The sequence below is a fragment of the Sinohyriopsis cumingii genome, chromosome 16, assembly GCF_028554795.1.
Source record: "Sinohyriopsis cumingii isolate HCF-2022 chromosome 16, ASM2855479v2, whole genome shotgun sequence".
Classification (NCBI taxonomy): Eukaryota; Metazoa; Mollusca; class Bivalvia; order Unionida; family Unionidae; genus Sinohyriopsis; species Sinohyriopsis cumingii.
In genome coordinates, this window is record NC_142976.1 from 7,808,446 (window position 1) to 7,828,412 (window position 19,967).

The following is a 19,967-nucleotide window of genomic DNA, read 5'->3' on the forward strand; positions in this document are numbered from 1 at the left end:
AATTTGTCTGAAATACACCTGTATATTGACAACTTACATCTGTGTTGTACAATCCATAATGCGTTAAGTACTGTACATGTATAAAAAAATCTATGAATTCAAGTATAGGTCACACTGTAAGAAAAATCATGTATCAGTCACACCATATAATAAAATAACAAAAAAGTTAGTCCTTGTTTAATCTACATCCCGATGTCAATAAACATGTCACTAAACAATTAACTGTTCTCACAACTAGCACATGACTGTATAGTCTTTTTTTTGACATGCTTAAATTGGCCTAGATTTGGTCTGCATGAGAAAATCTTCAGCTTGCTGAGGCTACCAAGGGGATGAGGCTATTCATAGGGAAATCAAAACGTGTGAACAAAACAAAAAAATAATTCAACTAGTACAATGAGATACATGGTCACACCAGTGCTATATCAGTACATGTGTTACACTGAGGTGCATTGCAGTGAAGGGGTAACATTTTGTGATGATTTATTTTTTACTTTATTTCTGGATGTCCTCTACACATTCAAAAGTACAGAAGTATACCAATCATTTTTCTCCAAACCCATAACTGTAAATGCAAAATATAGGAATATTGATGTTTGTTCATCAAGTCGATGAGAACCACTTCAGTCATCGTCATCCAGTGTTTTAATGGGAACAAATGGTCAATGGGTGCGTAGATGGCCGATAAAGCTGATGTGCGCCCTGGATGTTCTATGGCACTGTGGAAATGGGATGGTAGATATGCTGATCGTGGGATTACTGGCTCAGGATTTCCTGGCCTGCCTCTGTTGTTCTGCTGTGGCTGTCCTGATGGACGTGCAAGCTGCAGTGAATTTAGCGATGGAAGAGTGCCACATGTCCCTGGCTTGCACAGTCTGCTCCCTTAAGTCATAGCTAATGTCAAAGTTCTTCAATGACATCTTCAGGGTGTCCTTGTATCATTTTCTCTGGCCTCCTTTGTTGCATTTACCTTAAACAAGCTCACCATAAAAGAGTTTTTTTGGAAGCTGATGATCTGGCATGCAAGCTACATGGCCTGCCCACTGCAACTGTGATTGGGCAAAGACCTCAGTATCTGGGAATATTATTAATAGTTTGACAACACATTAAACTTGTCACCATGTCCAATCCTAAATGGCACTATACAGCATGTATAAACCTAAGTCTCTCACACAAAACCAACACAAAAATCTGAGAATGACATACAAAAATACAAAGACAATGATTATGTTATGATTCTTGATTAAATGTTGATATGAAGCCCTCCTGATAACTTTACCATTTATAAATGAAATGAATGCATCAAAAAAAATCCCATTTTTACCAGCACTCCAAATAACTTTACCATTTATAAATGAAATGAATGCATCAAAAAAAATCCCATTTTTACCAACACTCCAAATAACTTTACCATTTATAAATGAAATGAATGCATCAAAAAAATCCCATTTTTACCAACACTCCAAATAACATTGCTGTTTAAAAATGAAATGAATGCATCCACCACAGTATAACATGAAGTTAAATATGTGATAAATACAGACTTATTTAGGTGCATAAGTCTAATTAACCAGGCAATAACCTTGTTTACAACACTGAGCTTGATCTAGCAATAGACCATCATGTCAATGTTCATTATACATGATATTATACAAGACAGGTAATAGCACATGTTGATTAGTTTTTAATGTAATTTTCATAATTTCCATTATATTTCATAAAAGTTTTAAATTTTGTTTGCCACATAGCAAAATGGGCATGACAAACTTAACTCTTCTTGGTAGGTAATGCTGCAAAATATTAAGCTGCAGTGTGGAATGCAATACCATATGATACCATAAGCAGTGTGGTATACAATACCATGCAATACCTTCTACAGTATGGTATACAATACCATATAATAACTTCTGTCGTGTGGTATACAATGCCATATAATACCTTCTGCAGTGTGGAATACGGTACCGTGTGATGCCTTTCAATAAATTGCTGTTAAATTTGATATCAGTCAATACATCACTCTTAAGTTAGAATTTAGCTGTTTAAAACCAGCCACCTACTTTAGGTACATAAATTAAACTGGGACAATAACCATCTGGTTGTGACAACTGTTTAAAAATCTGACCTGGCTAAGTAATGACTGATTCAATCCATCCTATTCTTTCTGAAGTCGATCAGAGATTCAACAAGGTGGAGAAGAAAATAAAATCAGGATGAAATGTACCAAAGAGGTGAGCAATACTCAAATGCCATTAACCTAATTTTAAATTCCTGTTTCATTGGTCATAAGGAATATAAGTGCAGTTACCTACCAGTTAACATTTCCTTAAAATTATCAGAATGGCATAATGCACAATGCCTAAGACACTGAAGATTATAATAGAAGAATACTGATATGAAGGAAATACAATTAATACTGAATGCAAAAACAAAGGTGTTATATGTTTAACATAAAAAATGTCACATTTTGAAATTTCATGACATTTACATAGAATACATTACCATACATACCCACTTATACATTGGTTCCAACAGCAAACAACATTAACCCTGATCTGCCATCACAAAATGCACCTGGTCCACTAGATCAAAGTCTATGTTGTTTAGTCTATTAATCAGTATTTGCAAACTGCACTGACCTAGATTTTCTGGTGCATTATTTGATGTCAGAGCTGGATCTATGGAGCTTGCAGTTGGATCTGACTTAACAGTGATTATATACAGTATGCAGAAAATCCTTAGGGAAAAGTGAATTGCTGTCTGAGAGTATATACAGTACACAGCAAATCCCTAGGGAAAAGTGAATTGCTGTCTGAGAGTATATACAGCACACATCAAATCCCTATGAAAAAGTGAATTGCTGTCTGAGAGTATATACAGTACACAGTAAATCCCTAGGGAAAAGTGAATTGCTGTCTGAGAGTATATACAGTACACAGTAAATCCCTAGGGAAAAGTGAATTGCTGTCTGAGAGTATATACAGCACACATCAAATCCCTATGAAAAAGTGAATTGCTGTCTGAGAGTATATACAGTACACAGCAAATCCCTAGGGAAAAGTGAATTGCTGTCTGAGAGTATATACAGCATACAGCAAATCCCTATGAAAAAGTGAATTGCTGTCTGAGAGTATATACAGTACACAGCAAATCCCTAGGTAAAAGTAAATTGCAGTCTGAGAGTAAATACAGTACACAGCAAATCCCTATGAAAAAGTGAATTGCTGTCTGAGAGTATATACAGCATACAGCAAATCCCTATGAAAAAGTGAATTGCTTCTGAGAGTAAATACAGCACACAGCAAATCCCTATGAAAAAGTGAATTGCTGTCTGAGTGTATATACAGTACACAGCAAATCCCTAGGGAAAAGTAAATTGCTGTCTGAGAGTACATACAGCATACAGCAAATCCCTATGAAAAAGTGAATTGCTGTCTGAGAGTATATACAGCATACAGCAAATCCCTATGAAAAGTGAACTGCTGTCTGAGAGTATATACAGCACACATCAAATCCCTATGAAAAAGTGAACTGCTGTCTGAGAGTATATACAGTACACAGCAAATCCCTATGAAAAAGTGAACTGCTGTCTGAGAGTATATACAGTACACAGCAAATCCCTAGGGAAAAGTGAATTGGCTGTCTGAGAGTATATACAGCATACAGCAAATCCCTATGAAAAAGTGAATTGCTGTCTGAGAGTATATACAGTACACAGCAAATCCCTAGGGAAAAGTGAATTGCTGTCTGAGAGTATATACAGCATACAGCAAATCCCTATGAAAAAGTGAATTGCTGTCTGAGAGTATATACAGCACACAGCAAATCCCTATGAAAAAGTGAATTGCTGTCAGAGTGTATATACAGTACACAGCAAATCCCTAGGGAAAAGTAAATTGCTGTCTGAGAGTATATACAGCATACAGCAAATCCCTATGAAAAAGTGAATTGCTGTCTGAGAGTATATACAGCATACAGCAAATCCCTATGAAAAAGTGAATTGCTGTCTGAGTGTATATACAGTACACAGCAAATCCCTAGGGAAAAGTAAATTGCTGTCTGAGAGTATATACAGCATACAGCAAATCCCTATGAAAAAGTGAATTGCTGTCTGAGAGTATATACAGCATACAGCAAATCCCTATGAAAAAGTGAATTGCTGTCTGAGAGTATATACAGCATACAGCAAATCCCTATGAAAAAGTGAATTGCTGTCTGAGTGTATATACAGTACACAGCAAATCCCTATGAAAAAGTGAATTGCTGTCTGAGAGTATATACAGCATACAGCAAATCCCTATGAAAAAGTGAATTGCTGTCTGAGTGTATATACAGTACACAGCAAATCCCTAGGGAAAAGTAAATTGCTGTCTGAGAGTATATACAGCATACAGCAAATCCCTATGAAAAAGTGAATTGCTGTCTGAGAGTATATACAGCATACAGCAAATCCCTATGAAAAAGTGAACTGCTGTCTGAAAGTGCAAATCCCTATGGAAAAGTAAATTGCTGTCTGATACGCAAGGTCATATCCTCAGCTAGGTTTAATCATTCCAAGCTATCCTGTACAGTATCATTCTAACTGAAAAAGAAAGAAAAAACTTTCTATACCTAATTCAGGCAATAAATAAATACTGATAATAAATATCTGGTAAACAAAGCAAAAGCTTAGTTAACATTTTATATATGGTGTGCATGTACTTTGTAGATAATTCAATATGTCGATCTGTTACAAATTTATAAGAATGTTCTTGTTGAGGTTGGCATATATCACAGTCTGTCAACCAGAACTGTTCTTGGGCTTCACTTCATGACGGCAGATTGGGCAGGTGGCATTTCTCTGAAAAAGAAGGATTTCCCATGATGATAAGAAATGACAGCACTTACAAAACAAACTAAATACCATGCAGGCAAAATACAAAATATTCTGGTATACAGTCAGCATTAGAATTATTTTTTTTTACTGCATAAATGTTGTCATAAAATTTAGCATACCATACCTTCAACCATTCTGGTATACAGTCAGCATTAGAATGATTATTTTTACTGCATAAATGTTGTCATAAAATTTAGCATACCATACCTTCAACCATTCTGGTATACAGTCAGCATTAGAATGATTATTTTTACTGCATAAATGTTGGCATAAAATTTAGCATACCATACCTTCAACCATTCTGGTATACAGTCAGCATTAGAATGATTAATTTTACTGCATAAATTTTTGCATACCATACCTTCAACCATTCTGGTATACAATCAGCATTAGAATGATTACTTTTACTGCATAAATTTTTGCATAAAATTTAGCATACCATACCTTCAACCATTCTGGTATACAGTCAGCATTAGAATCATTATTTTTACTGCATAAATTACAACATAAAATTTAACATACCATACCTTCAGTCATTCTGGTATACAGTCAACATTAGAATGATTACTTTTACTGCATAAATTACAGCATAAAATTTAGCATACCATACCTTCAACCATTCTGGTATACAGTCAGCATGATACTCATGATGGCATGGCAGTAATAAAATCTTCTCTCCTGACTTGAATTCTGTCAGACAGATACTGCATTGCTTCTCAGATTTACCATCCTGCTTGCCACCTGCAGATCGGTGTGTACGTGCTGGAAGCTGGGCTATGTCTTCTTCTTTCAGCCCACGACCTTTAACCTCCCCAAGTCTCTCTGCCAATTCCCAAAGTGACTGGAAATAAAAATGATGCTTTATTTGCTTGGATACAACATTCACCTATGGCAAGCCATCAAGGCTATAACATAACATGTCACACAATTATGTGGCTTAATGATATCTTAAGGGAGTCCAGCAGAAAACATATTCTAACCATATTACTGCTGTGACATGCATAATATCTTATCAGTAAGGTAAATAATCAATTCTTTCATCAAACATAATTGGATTATGCATAATTGGACAATGAGGCAAGACAAATGGTACACAATGTATAATCAATATATTCCTTATATATAAACGAATAATGTGGCAAGACAAAAGGTACACGATGCAAAATCTTAAAGTTCAATTAGTAAATTCACTTTAATAACATTGCTTCCCTCTCTCTAATAGCATATTTATGATAATCACATGTTCTCATGGTTTAAGTACACGATATCAAGAGTACAGTTTTGAAAATTCATATGTGATCTGTGTGAAGACCACGAAGATGATGTGATTCCAAAGTATACTGGCAACTCATTGATACTATCATGGATCTAATTGTATTGGTTAAAAACAATATTTTGTCATATAATGTACACAGTACAAGGCAGCATCACCAATGTCAATGGTCCTATGTTACAAACGTGGCTCTATAACACTGACATGATCAGGGCTGTTCCAGTAAAATATATCTAGGATCCAAGGAAGGCACTTTTAATGTAGGGTACTCACCAAAAGGCATGATTTAGAATTTTCTTATCATTTTAATATGAACTATGTGAAATCAGTATAACCTAGCATATATTTTTTTTATAACTGCTTTCCCTGGGTACCATCCATGTTTAAAAGGAACCTCATGGAATCCATCAAAGTAGCTGATATATATTTTTCTAAATAATGTACCCAGTATAAAGTGACTTCACCTATATCAGTGTAAACTTTCATGACTGTAAAGAACAGTATTATAGTGAGGGACTAATATCCCTTAAAATTATAAAACATAAGCCTCAAGATTAAGTAACATGTTTTCATTATAGCCCCTATAAACCTAACTTCACATAAATGCTGACAGTGCATAATGCAAAAGGCAGACATGGGCCTAGGTTTAAGAACACAACACTGGGATGATGTGACCTTGCTATCAACTTGTAAGCTTAGGATAAAATAAGGTCAATGATGAGGATTTTCTGTTTACAAATATTTTGAATTCTTCTTAAATGACAACCTCAAATTTATTGTTTATGTAAAATTCAGCTACATAATTTACAACTACATTTTGAGTTAGATTTATCTCCCCATATATGTTTGAGGATTGTAAGAGATTAAAGCATACTGGATTTATGATTGGCTAAGAAACAAAAAGTATCTTGTGGAAAGTTGGGAGGTTGTAGTGACTAATGCTACAGTCAATATTAACTGCAAAAGAAATGACAGTGGTTGGATAAACTTCTGTCAGTTTGGAGACCAGTTTATATCCACATTCTTCTGTGAACAGAGGTGAATTGTTTACTTCTGTAAGTTAACACTTAAAACATGCTTGTATATAGGGTGGATTCCATGCTACATGTTTACTGCCCCCCTCCACCCCAAACCCACACACCCACTATCAACTGAACAATACCCTTAGTTTTACTTCTTCTTCTTGTTGTTGTTCTTGTTTGAGGTTTTAAAAATTTTTCATGTTATGATATACATGACATAACAAACTTCTGTGGTGGTAAATTGGCAATATTAAGACAGGCAATACCATTCCACCACCCCCCAATTCCTTTTGTGACTCGAATCGAAAAATGGCCACCAAAATGTTCATAGAGAACAAAAGTTCCAGAAGGCAAGGTTAAAAAAGTTTTCCCCACAATCGCAGCCAATCAATAAAGAGAATGCTCCACAATAATTTCATGGGCTTATTTTGGACCAATCAGAATCACATAAAGTGATATGTTCACATGTTATAATATCAAAAATATTAAACTGCACACACTATAGACAAAGTGTACCAACAATGTGAATAGTTATCGTACTGTACCAAAAGGGGTGGATTTTCACTCTACAGATATTATTATATCAAATAGATACAAAATGTACCTATAAAACTTTTTGATACACTTTAACTTAATACTGCAGAAAAACTTGGGGTTTTAACTTGTGAAGTGATGCAACTCAAGTTTTGCCAAGCAATAACACACTCACTTTGTACTATCTGGTCCCAGGTTTGACTGCAGTTTACCATGTAAAAAGATAATGCAGAACTGCCAACCCTGTCGAGACCATCTCAGTATGGCAGTTGATTTTTTTTTCTCCGTAAGATTGACCAGTTTTCAGTAGGATGGAACAAAATATCATAAACTGCTACTGTAAAGCTGGAAAATGTATTTAACAGTTTGGTGTTCGAAACATGCAGAGACGGCAAACATTATGTTCAACTGAAACGTTTGTAAAGTTAACTTAGATCTTATTTACCATTAGTACAGTAACACAAACTTCAGTTCCAATTCCTATGCAGCTCAATGGCTTGTTGCTATCTCTCAATTTGATGCAATTCTTGGATTTTGTTCTCCATTTCACATGACGATAGCAATCATGTCTCCCACCATGAAAGATACTCAGATTGACACAATTGTGTCCCTTCCTTCTTTTATTCACAAAAGTATGAATATGCTTTTATTATTCTGTGCTGAGTTTTAAGAGGCTCAAATTCTGTTTCGTCTGCAACATATATCACTTACTGAGCACCATTTAAAAAAGTTATATAATCAACAGTTCAATTAAACAGACTATTCGCATGAAAAAATATATGCAGTTTAAAGCGTCAGAGGTACTGCTGTAAAGTTAGTCTGTTTCCCTGACTAATTCTAATATGAAACCTGGATACAAATCAAAGGTGGATGAAATGATTATCCTGATATTTTGGCAACAATAATTTGTCTGTAGTTTTTGCTTTTATTCCGTAAGTACATATTTTAAGGGTCATTTTCGTTAGACTTAAGGCAAAATCATAAGGGTTGACAGGTCTGGTAAGGGGTTATAAAAATAAAGCACCATAGTTTGCTCCTTGTATTCCAGTTTCCTCCATTGCACAGAGCACACTGTATTGATATTCAAACTACTGACCATACTGAATTTAAACTATAACAACTCATTACTCAACTGCTGTAAAAAAATAAATAACATGTCAATATCAAGGTTTGCCATTTACAGTTATTACAAAATACCTCATAATCACTAAAATCAATATCTTCTGGGACCAACATCCTGGGATCTCTGTTCATTAGCATCATCATCAACAAAAAGGGGTCTCTCTGAAATAAATATGTACATGCAAATGACGCGAAGCAAGACACACATTTATTAGGGCTGTACTCACCACTACAATCTTTAAAGACAAAGAATACTAGTACTGACTTTACTATTACATAGACATTTGTTACGTATACTTGATTTAATTCTTATTTATTTTAATTTAATTGTTTTGTTTGTTTTAATTTTATTACATGCTATTATAATATAATAATCTGGTTTACGTGATTTGGAAATTATTTCAGAAAATCTGTTTGACCCGACTCTAATTGTAAACACCTAAGGCTGACCTAGTTACTGTCCTTAATTCAAAATTAGTAATAGCCACGTAAACAAGTTCTTATTTTAATTTATTTTTATTGTGGGAAAAATAAGAGTGAGATCGAGGCTGCATTGGATACGTGACCCTAGACTTGTAAATAGTTTTAGTAAAGTAAACAACTTTTTAAAATTTTATTCTTAGAGTAAAATGGTTTTTGTCAGGGTCATGTTAGGAGTATGTGATGTAAACATGATCACATGACCCTCATATAAGTAAACATTCTGTGTTTCAAATTACTGTATACTGTTTTAGAGAAATATCTCACTCTGGGCTTAAAAACACTTGATGTCAAGTCGTTTTCTGTACTTCGTCAGATTATTTTGGATTCCAAAAGATTAATTCATTTCTCTGAAAATATTTGAGTGCTCATACAAAATTCTTGGACAAAGACAATTCTTAAACATTTTATTCGGATTTCCAACACCGAAGTGTTATTTCTTGTGTTTCTGCAAGGAACAGCACTGTACAGGATACAGCATACATCATTACCTTCCATCTTGGATTTTCATCAGGATTCAAACTTGAATTCATTTGAACATTTCATTAATAGGACTTTTAAAATTCAATTCATGGAATTTTCTTGGATTATTTTTGGATTTGATTCTTAAAATCGTAAGTTCGTTTTGGGGGTTTTACATTGTTTTTCCCAGGAAATAAATTATTTGTTAAAAATTTCAAAGCTTGTTATTTTCACTCTTTCTTTTGTTACTGTTTATTCGAGTCTAAACTCATAATAAAAAACACTGCATTTCACATTTTATATCTTCCCAACAAAATGGAATGAATTAACATTAACATTAACCTGCAATCTCTATTGTCCCATAAGATCAGACCACCTGATCCCATGGGGGATTCATGACCATAATTTTACACACTGGTACTACATTAAACTGTACAGTAAAGTAAGATATTGAACATTAAAGCATGATGTAGCACAGTAAAACAATATAATGTACAGTAAGGCGTGATATTACCAAGTAAAACACTGTTTTACAGTAAACATCATGTAGCATAGTAAAACAACATGTAAAACAACATCCTCTACAGTAAAGCATGATACTGTGCAGCAAAACAGTATGTTGTACAGTCAAGCATGATTCAGAACAGTAAAACAATGTTGTACAGTCAAGCATGATTTAGCACAGTTAAACAATATGTTATACAGTCAAGCATGATTTAGCGCAGCAAAACAATATGTTGTACAGTCAAGCATGATTTAGCACAGTAAAACAATATGCTGTACAGTCAAACATGATTTAGCACAGTAAAACAATATGTTATACAGTCAAGCGTGATTTAGCGCAGCAAAACAATATGTTGTACAATCAAGCATGATTTAGCACAGCAAAACAATATGTTGTACAATCAAGCATGATTTAGCACAGTAAAACAATATACTGTACAGCCAAGCATGATTTAGCACAGTAAAACAATGTTATACAGTAAAACATGACTTAGCACAGTAAAACAATATAATGTACAGTAAGGTGTGATGATGCACAGTAAAACAATATGTTGTACAGTCATGCATGATTTAGCACAGTAAAACAATATGTTATACTGTCAAGCATGATTTAGCACAGTAAAACAATATGATGTACAGCCAAGCATGATGTAGCACAGTAAAACAATATAATGTACAGTCAAGCATGATGTAGCACAGTAAACAATATAATGTACAGCAGTGGCGTCAAACTCATTTGCCAGATTTGATATAGATGTACCTCACTTTGGCCATACATATCATGAATATGATAAGCATACAAATTTGACACACAAGAGACCTGGTCAGCTGGCTGGACTAATGAGTCTGGCAGGCAGTAAGTTTAACATCCATCCTGTACAGTAAAGATTGATGCTGCACAGTAAAACAATATATTGTAAAGTAAACCATGATGCTGAACAGTCAAACATGATGTAAAATAAGAATTTGTGCAGTAAAACAATGATTAAAAATAAAGCATGATGAACAGAAAAAAATAAGCTAAAAATTAAAACATATGTTGTAGTAAAACAAGACTTTGTACTGTAAAACTATGCACTAAATAGTAAAATATGCTGAACAGTAAAACTACATAGTAAAACTTCTCAAAACCAAAATGTCAGTATATTGGAATCTCAAGAATGAATTTTTTAAAATCCCAAAATATCAAAATTCACAAATACTGGCACTCAGGGTATAAAACTTAATCAACAGATTTTTGTTATGCCATTCCAGGTATGAAAGTCAATCGACAGATTTTTGTTATGCCATTCCAGGTATGAAAGTCAATCAACAGATCTTTCTTATGCCATTCCAGATATGAAAGTCAATCAACAGATTTTTGTTATGCCATTCCAGGTATGAAAGTCAATCAGCAGCTTTTTGTTACGCCATTCCAGGTATGAAAGTCAACTGACAGATTTTTGTTATGGCATTTGAGACAAAATTTAATCAACAGTATTTTTGTGATGACACTGCAGGCATAAAAGTTTATCAACAGTACTTTTGTTATGGCACTCCAGGCATAAAAGTTAATTAACAGTACTTTTGTTAAGGCACTCCAGGCATAAAAGTTAATCAACAGTATTTCTGTGATGGCTCTCTAGGCATAAACGTTAATCAATAGTATTTTTGTTATAGCACTCCAGACATAAAAGTTAATAAACAGTAGTTGTTATAAAACTCTCCTGGAACTAAAAGGTAACATTATTATTTTTCCATGGCATTCTAGGTATAAAAGCTAATCAACAGTATTTGTTTTACCATGATAGAGATAAAATCCTCTGCCCTCTCAGCTCTTTCTGCTTGTACCATGTCTGGATCAAACTCACCATCAGGAAGATCGGGTTCGTGCAGTCGCAACCTTGGGCCTCCTACCAACAAAAAAAATGGCAAAATCAAGCAGGTGTGCAGTTTAGTTTCCTTAACTTGATTCAAGGTGTACTTGCCAAGACAAAATATTAGACATGCCAACCATAATATTCAAAATCAACTTGCAAACCTGCAGGATGTTAGTCCAGCAACTACTTTAACAAAAAGCAGAATCCTTTACAAGTTAGTGGTTTCAGTCTGAAGAAAAAAATTGCTTGCATCAGGCTGCTGGGCATTTTGCAATTAAAAACGCCTATCTGACTACTGGATAACCAAATAAGTTTTTGAGGAAAGCTGCTCCATGGAACACTGTGTCTGAACTGTGAATGGTATTGTATAAGTTTTTGAGCAATGCTATTCCATGGAACACTGTGCCTGAACTGTGAATGTTATTGTATAAGTTTTTGAGCAATGCTATTCCATGGAACACTGTGCCTGAACTGTGAATGATATTGTATAAGTTTTTGAGCAACGCTATTCCATGGAACACTGTGCCTGATCTGTGAATGGTATAATAACCTTCTGCTGAAGTAGACAAGAAAGAAATAACTAAATGGCTTAGTACAAACTTCAGACACACAGTATTACATCCAAGTTTAAACTGTATTGAGCGACTTACGTAAAAGATGTTACGGTACTAGTTTCAACCAAGGACCTTAATATTATTGATGACAAAAAAGGTGCCTATTTTTACCGATCAAAACAACAGCCTGATATAAATCTCCTTAAAATGGTGTCACATTGGTACCTATGTCCTGCCAATCACAGGTCAAACAATAATCTGGTACAAATGTTCTCATCATGGTGTCACACTGGTACCTTTGACTTGCCAATCAAAAGTCAAACAATCGCTGGAGTAACTGTTCTCATTATGGTGTCACACTGGTAACTTTGACTTGCCAATCAAAAGTCAAACAATTGCTGGTGTAACTGTTCTCATTATGGTGTCACACTGGTACTAATGACTTGCCAAAGACAGGTCAAATAATAACCTGTGAGAATTGTTCTTATCATGGTGTACGACTGGTACCTATTAATTGCCAATCACAGCTGAAACAATAACCCAGTACAAATGTTTCTCATCACAGTGTCATACTGGTACCTATATTTATCAAGCACAGGTCAAACAATAACGTGAAAATTTCTCATCACAGCATCATACTGGTAACTATGTTTTATCAAGCACAGGTCAAACAATAATCTGAAAGTTTCTCATCATAGTGTCATACTAAACAACAGATCGATGAATGGAATTCAGATTAACAAATTCCCCCAACAAGTGTATGCAGGATAGGGAAATCAAACCAGACCAGATAATATTTGTCAGGGATGAGGCTTGTTGAGAGGATAAGATCTGTCAGGGATGAGACATGTTGAAGGGGTAAGATTTGTCAAAGAATATAAGATCTGTCAGGTATAAGGTCTGCTGAGGAATAAGACTGCCAGAAATGAGGCTTCCATAGGGAATATAATTTGTCATGGATGAGGCTTCCATAGGGAATATAATTTGTCATGGATGAGGCTTCCATAGGGAATAGAATTTGTCAGGGATGCGGCTTGCAGAGGGAATAGAATTTGTCAGGGATGAGGCTTGCAGAAGGAATATAATTTGTCATGGATGAGGTTTTCAGAGGGAATATAATTTGTCATGGATGAGGCTTGCAGAGGGAATAGAATTTGTCATGGATGAGGCTTGCAGAGTGAATAGAATTTGTCAGGGTTGAGGCTTGCATAGGTAATAGAATTTGTCAGCGATAAAGCTTGCAGAGGGAATAGAATTTGTAAGGGATAAGGCTTGCTTTGTGGATAGGGTATGCCATCAGTGATTCTAGCCAAGGGATTAAGATCTGTCAGGAATGAAGCTTGGCAAGAGAATCAGATATGTCAGGGATGAGGCCTGCAATGGGGATATGATATGCCAGGGGTGAGGATTTCCAAGGGACTAAGATCTGTCAGGCCGAAGGGATATGATTTGTTAAGATTAAGGAGTAATGAGGTTACAAGATATGCGAGGAATGAAACTTATCAAGATTGCTCGTACAACTCTTACATTACAAAGATTACATTTTCCTAAGATATTTATACATGGGAAAATTCTTTTTCATCCTCCACAAATGAGTCAAATTTTGGCAAAGTATATTTCAGAATACGAAAGGTCTGTGTACACCCTGCACATTACAATATATGCAATGATGATGAATAACGACAAGAGGAAGGATGTAAACTTATCTACCTCATGGGCAAGATAGATTTATCTAGCCCATGGAAACAAAAAAAAATGGAACAATTCTGTCCAGCTGATGAGAAAAGACTCTAAAGGTCTCCAGCATTCTATAGACAGTAATTTACCAACCATGATATATTAAATTACCAACAGAGGATCACCGACTCACAAATACATTGAGGTGTACACTATGTTTAAATTAGAATGGTTTGTGTCATATCTATCATGTGCTTTAACAAAATGCTGAATTGACATAATTACCCCTCAAGCCTGTAAAAATGCTGATTTGACATAGTTACCCCTCAAGCCTGTACTTTTAATTACAGCAAAATGTACATATAGGTATCCACCGACTTATGCGATTTCGACTTAACATGAATATCATGTTAATGCAATTTCATATTTCTTTTTTAATTTAAATATTTTTCATTGAAGACTAAAAAAATAATGAAATATTTGTCTTAACAAAATTTAGGATTTGTATGGCTAAAATGATTGGTACTGATGTCAAATGAACTACATATGTTTCAGTGAAAGTTAAAGAGAGTGAAACCTAAAATGTCAAGTTATGCTATTTCGAGTTATACGACTACGTTTGGGAATACAACTATCACATAAGCCTGGGGCTAGCTGTAATAGCCATCTTGATCTGCCATCAAGCCTGTGCTTGCTATCAGAACAAAATGACTTTACTGGTCTCAACCTGACTAGATGACATGTCATCACAAACAACAACGTAAGAAATAGAATGATTTCTCAAATTCTTTCATTACAATGTTACTGGAAAAAACATTTTTTAAAAACATTAAAAAGTGCAAGTATTTTATTTATTGTTTAAATTTTGTGTGTTATTTTCAACTACTATTTTTTTTAAAAGAATGTGTTCTTGAGCCAGACGTGGCAATGCAAAAAACATACCAATCTGCACATGTAGCCAGATGCTTATATGCCAAAAACATACCAATCTGCACATGTAGCCAGATGTTACTATGCCAAAAACATATTGATTTGCACATGTAGCCAGATGTTCCAATGCCCAAAAACATAACAATCCGCACATGTAGCCAGATGCTTATATGCCAATTTGCACATGTAGCCAGATGTTACAATGCCAAAAACATACCAATTTGCATGTGTAGCCAATGTTCCAAAGAAAAAACATACCAATCTGCACATGTCACCAGATGTTCCAATGCCAAAAACATACCAATCTGCAACTGTAGCCAGATGTTATTATGCCAAAAATATACTAATCTGCATGTGTAGCCAGATGTTCCAATGCCACAAACATACCAATCTGCATGTGTAGCCAGATATTCTGTGCCAAAAACAAACCAATCTGCACATGTAGCCAGATGTTTATATGCCAAAAACAAACCAATCTGTACATGTAGCCAGATGTTCCAATGCCACAAATATACCAATTTGCACATGTAGCCAGATGTTCCTATGCCAAAAACATACCAATTTGCACATGTAACCAGCTGTTCCAATGCCACAAACATACCAACCTGCATGTGTAGCCAGATGTTCCAATGCCAAAAACACGCTAATTTGCATGTGTAGCCAGATGTTCAAATGCCAAAAGCATAACAATTTGCATGTGTAGCCAGATGTTCCTATGCCAAAAACATACCAATTTACACATGTAGCCAGATGCTCCAATACCACAAACATACCAATCTGCATGTGTAGCCAGATGTTCCTATGCCAAAAACATACCAATCTGCACATGTATCCAGATGTTTATATGCAAAAAAAAACCAAACCAATCTCCACATGTAGTCAGATATTCCAATGCCAAAAACATACCAATCTGCACATGTAGTCAGATATTCCAATGCCAAAAACATCTCCACATGTAGCCAGATGTTCCTATGCCAAAAACATAACAATCTGCATATGTAGCCTGATGTTCCTATGCCAAAAACACCAATCTGCATGTGTAGCCAGATGTTTATATGCCAAAAACATACAAATCTGCACATGTAGCCAGATGTTCCTATGCCAAAAACATACTAATCTGCATGTGTAGCCAGATATTCCAATGCCAAAAACATACCAATTTGCAAATGTAGCCAGATGTTTCTATGCCAAAAACATACCAATCTGCACATGTAGCCAGATGTTCCTATGCTAAAAACATACCAATCTGCACATGTAGCCAGATGCTCCAATGCCACAAACATACCAATCTGCACATGTAGCCAGATGTTCCTATGCCAAAAACATACCAATCTGCATATGTAGCCAGATATTCCAATGCCAAAAACATACCAATTTGCAAATGTAGCCAGATGTTCCTATGCCAGAAACATACCAATCTGCACATGCAGCCAGATGTTCCTATGCCAAAAACATACCAATCTGCACATGTAGCCAGATGTTCCAATGCCAAAAACATACCAATTTGCACATGTAGCCAGATGTTCCTATGCCAAAAACCAATTGGGAAGGATCACTATCATTAATTCCAAGCTGCTTTTCGAGATATGGCACTATTTGACTCACTGTGGAAGAGACAAGGATGTTCTGAATGATGATACATGTGACCCAATTCACATCTGGCACTAGGCTGTAACTCTACCTTTATTCTGACCTAAGAGACATCAGGCACTAGTCTCGCACCCTACCTTTATTCTGGCCCAAGTGACCAGAGGCACTAGTCTGACACCTTACCATTATGCTGACCCAAGTGAAATATGGTACTAGTCTGACATATAACCTTTATTCTTACCCAAATGACACCAGGCACTAGTCTGACAGTGAAGCAAGATAATACTTATACATTATTCCCATGACTTAACCTAATTACACATCGGTTACCCTGACATGTCTTTATCTAATTACACATTAGTTTCCATGACATGTCTTTACCTAATTACACAGCAATTCCCATGATGTCTTTACCTAATTACACATCAATTCCCATTATATGTCTTTACCTTATTACACATCAATTCCCATGACTTGTATTTACCTAATTCCACATCAATTCTTATGACTTGTCTTTACCTAATTACACATCAATTCCCATATGTCTTTACTTAATTACACATAAATTCCCATATGTCTTTACCTAATTACACATCAGTTACCCTGACATGTCTTTATCTAATTACACATTAGTTCCAATGACATGCCTTTATCTAATTACACATCAATACTCATGACATATCTTTGCCGAATTACACATCAATTCCCATATGTCTTTACCTAATTACACATCAGTTACCCTGACATGTCTTTATCTAATTACACATTAATTCCCATGATATGTCTTTACTAAATTACACATCAATTCCCATGACATGTCTTTACTAAATTACACATCAATTTCCAAGACATGTCTTCACCTAATTACACATCAATACTCATATCTTTACCAAATTACACATCAATTCCCATGATATGCCTTTACCAAATTACACATCAATTCCCATGACATGTCTTTACTGAATTGCACATAAATTCCCATGACATGTCTTTATACCAAATTATACATCAATTCCCATGACATGTCTTAACCTAATTACACACCAATTCCCACGACATGTCTTTACCTAAACAATGCCTTGCTGCAAAAACAAACTCCATATCTGCACAGTGAATATGCTTGAGTGACCGCTTTAAGCAGTAAGTAATCATTGTTTGCTTGGAAACACCTGGCTATTGACCACAGAAAGCTAGTGACCATTTAATACATTACTTCACAGCATGAAATGAGAATGGCCATTGAAACCAGGTGATCGTGAAATAAAAGTGACTATAAAGGCAGTGTTTACTGTATATTTATTAAACATACTTTCAATGCAGTCTTTGAATTGTATATATTTTCCATTTTATTAAAGCACACTTTTAATAAGACAAGAAAAGAAAGCAAATTTTGGTAGATGAATTCCAAATGAACAAAACTAAAGGAAGCAAACTGTGGAAGTGATAAATGAAAAATATGAATGCATTTCCAAAACCAGAAATGAAAAACTAGATAACTCTAATGTGAACATGAATGGAATGCAAATAAAATGCAGAATGAATGAAAATAACATGCAAAATGGAATGCAAACAAAATGTAAATAAAATGAATGAATGAATGCAAGTAAAATGCAGAATGAATGCAAATAAAATGCAGAATGTTTTCAAATTAAATGCAAATAAAGCTGAGATTACTCAAAACAACTGTTATCATAGTCTATAAATTATCTTTTTATCACACATAATTTAACATTAATAGAACTCAGTAAAGTTTTCTTTCCTTGCAAAATTTGCTAAAATTCTAACCTTGTTAATATATAAGAATTTACAGTATCAATATTAAAATGAATTGGATTTTTTCCCATTGCTTATTTGGGTCAAATTCTGGACACAAAAAAAACAAACTATCATGGAATAATAAAAGAATCCAATCCAATCGCAGTGAGAACTTTAAATAAGATACAAACCTCCCACTGGTCTTCCAAATAGGGGCCTTCTAAACCGCCGAAAAACTGGTCTTTCTGAAACAGTCTCCGACTCTTCTGAACTTTGACCTCTGCCTCCTGAAACTTGCTGCATATTGGGCAAACGAGGTCGAGAATTAGTTCCAGGACCCTGCTCAGTGATAGGTGTTTCCCCTCGTCCTACAGCAGCAGCTCTTCCCCTTCCTCTTCCTCGCAATGACCTCTCTGGGGATCGACTAATAAAATGAGACTGCCATGAGTGGAATGTTAAACACCTACACTGTGTTTAACAGATGTTAATAGGACATGAAAAAAACTGGAGATTACTGACCAATGGATCTCAGCACTCTTTACTTCTGCTGGAGGTATGCAGTCTTCAGTTCATCTTACTGTGCAGAAACCATTACCTTAATAGACTCACCATAACCTTTGACCTTTGGAGCCCCAAATCTATTGGTTTCTTCATTATTCTTGGCTACATTCTTACCCAGTGTCTAAGCCATTCAAAGTCAAGTGTCGGTAAATGGTCACGATTTGAATTTTGTTCAGAAACCATTATTCATTTTTCAATTACAGTAACTGTGATCTTTACCCGTTTCAGCCCCAGATTAATAGGCATACTCAACATGCAAGCCAGCCACAAGAGTAAATTTAAGTTTGTGTGGAGACCATTTTCCTACTTTCACTCACAGTAAGCTTGATCTTGTGACCCTAAAATCAATCATTTAGATCCTTAAATTTGGCCTACACCTATGATGTAGAAACAATGTTACTGTGCTGAAACCAGCTTTCTTCTTTCAGTCACAGCGGCCTTAACCTTTAACCCACAAATCAACTGGCTTATTCCTTACCCTGAGTGCAAGCCATCAACAATGTATGGTCACAGTTTGTGATGTAAAACTAAAGTTATTGTGATGAACTATTTTTCTTCTATTGATTAAAGTGGTCTTCACATTTGACCTTTAGCACCCGATGATTGGCTTCTTCCTTACCATGGTTCATACAGACCCTGGGTACAAATATTCAATGAGTTTTCAAGGATCTTTTCTAATTTTCAAGGAGTTTATTCAGCAACATTTTGAGTACTAAATTGTGTTACAAGTCTTGATTCTGGAAATTACATTAGTTCTGTATGGACCATGAC

At 35.2% G+C, this 19,967-nt stretch overlaps 1 protein-coding gene across 2 annotated transcripts in view; it reads right to left on the reverse strand.

Moving 5' to 3' along the window:
* Positions 1 to 4,252: 4,252 nt before the first annotated feature.
* Positions 4,253 to 19,967, reverse strand: part of LOC149779898 (uncharacterized) — a 48,609-nt gene continuing 32,894 nt past the window's right edge. For both annotated transcript variants that reach the window (XM_089936585.1, XM_089936584.1), the window contains exons 5-9: positions 18,827 to 19,059; positions 12,053 to 12,162; positions 8,900 to 8,986; positions 5,484 to 5,714; positions 4,253 to 4,837 (exon numbers count right to left, since the gene is read on the reverse strand). In XM_089936585.1, coding sequence (XP_089792711.1) covers positions 4,778 to 4,837; positions 5,484 to 5,714; positions 8,900 to 8,986; positions 12,053 to 12,162; positions 18,827 to 19,059 — 721 coding nt within the window. In that variant the 3' untranslated portion in view covers positions 4,253 to 4,777. The remainder of the gene's footprint in view (positions 4,838 to 5,483; positions 5,715 to 8,899; positions 8,987 to 12,052; positions 12,163 to 18,826; positions 19,060 to 19,967) is intronic.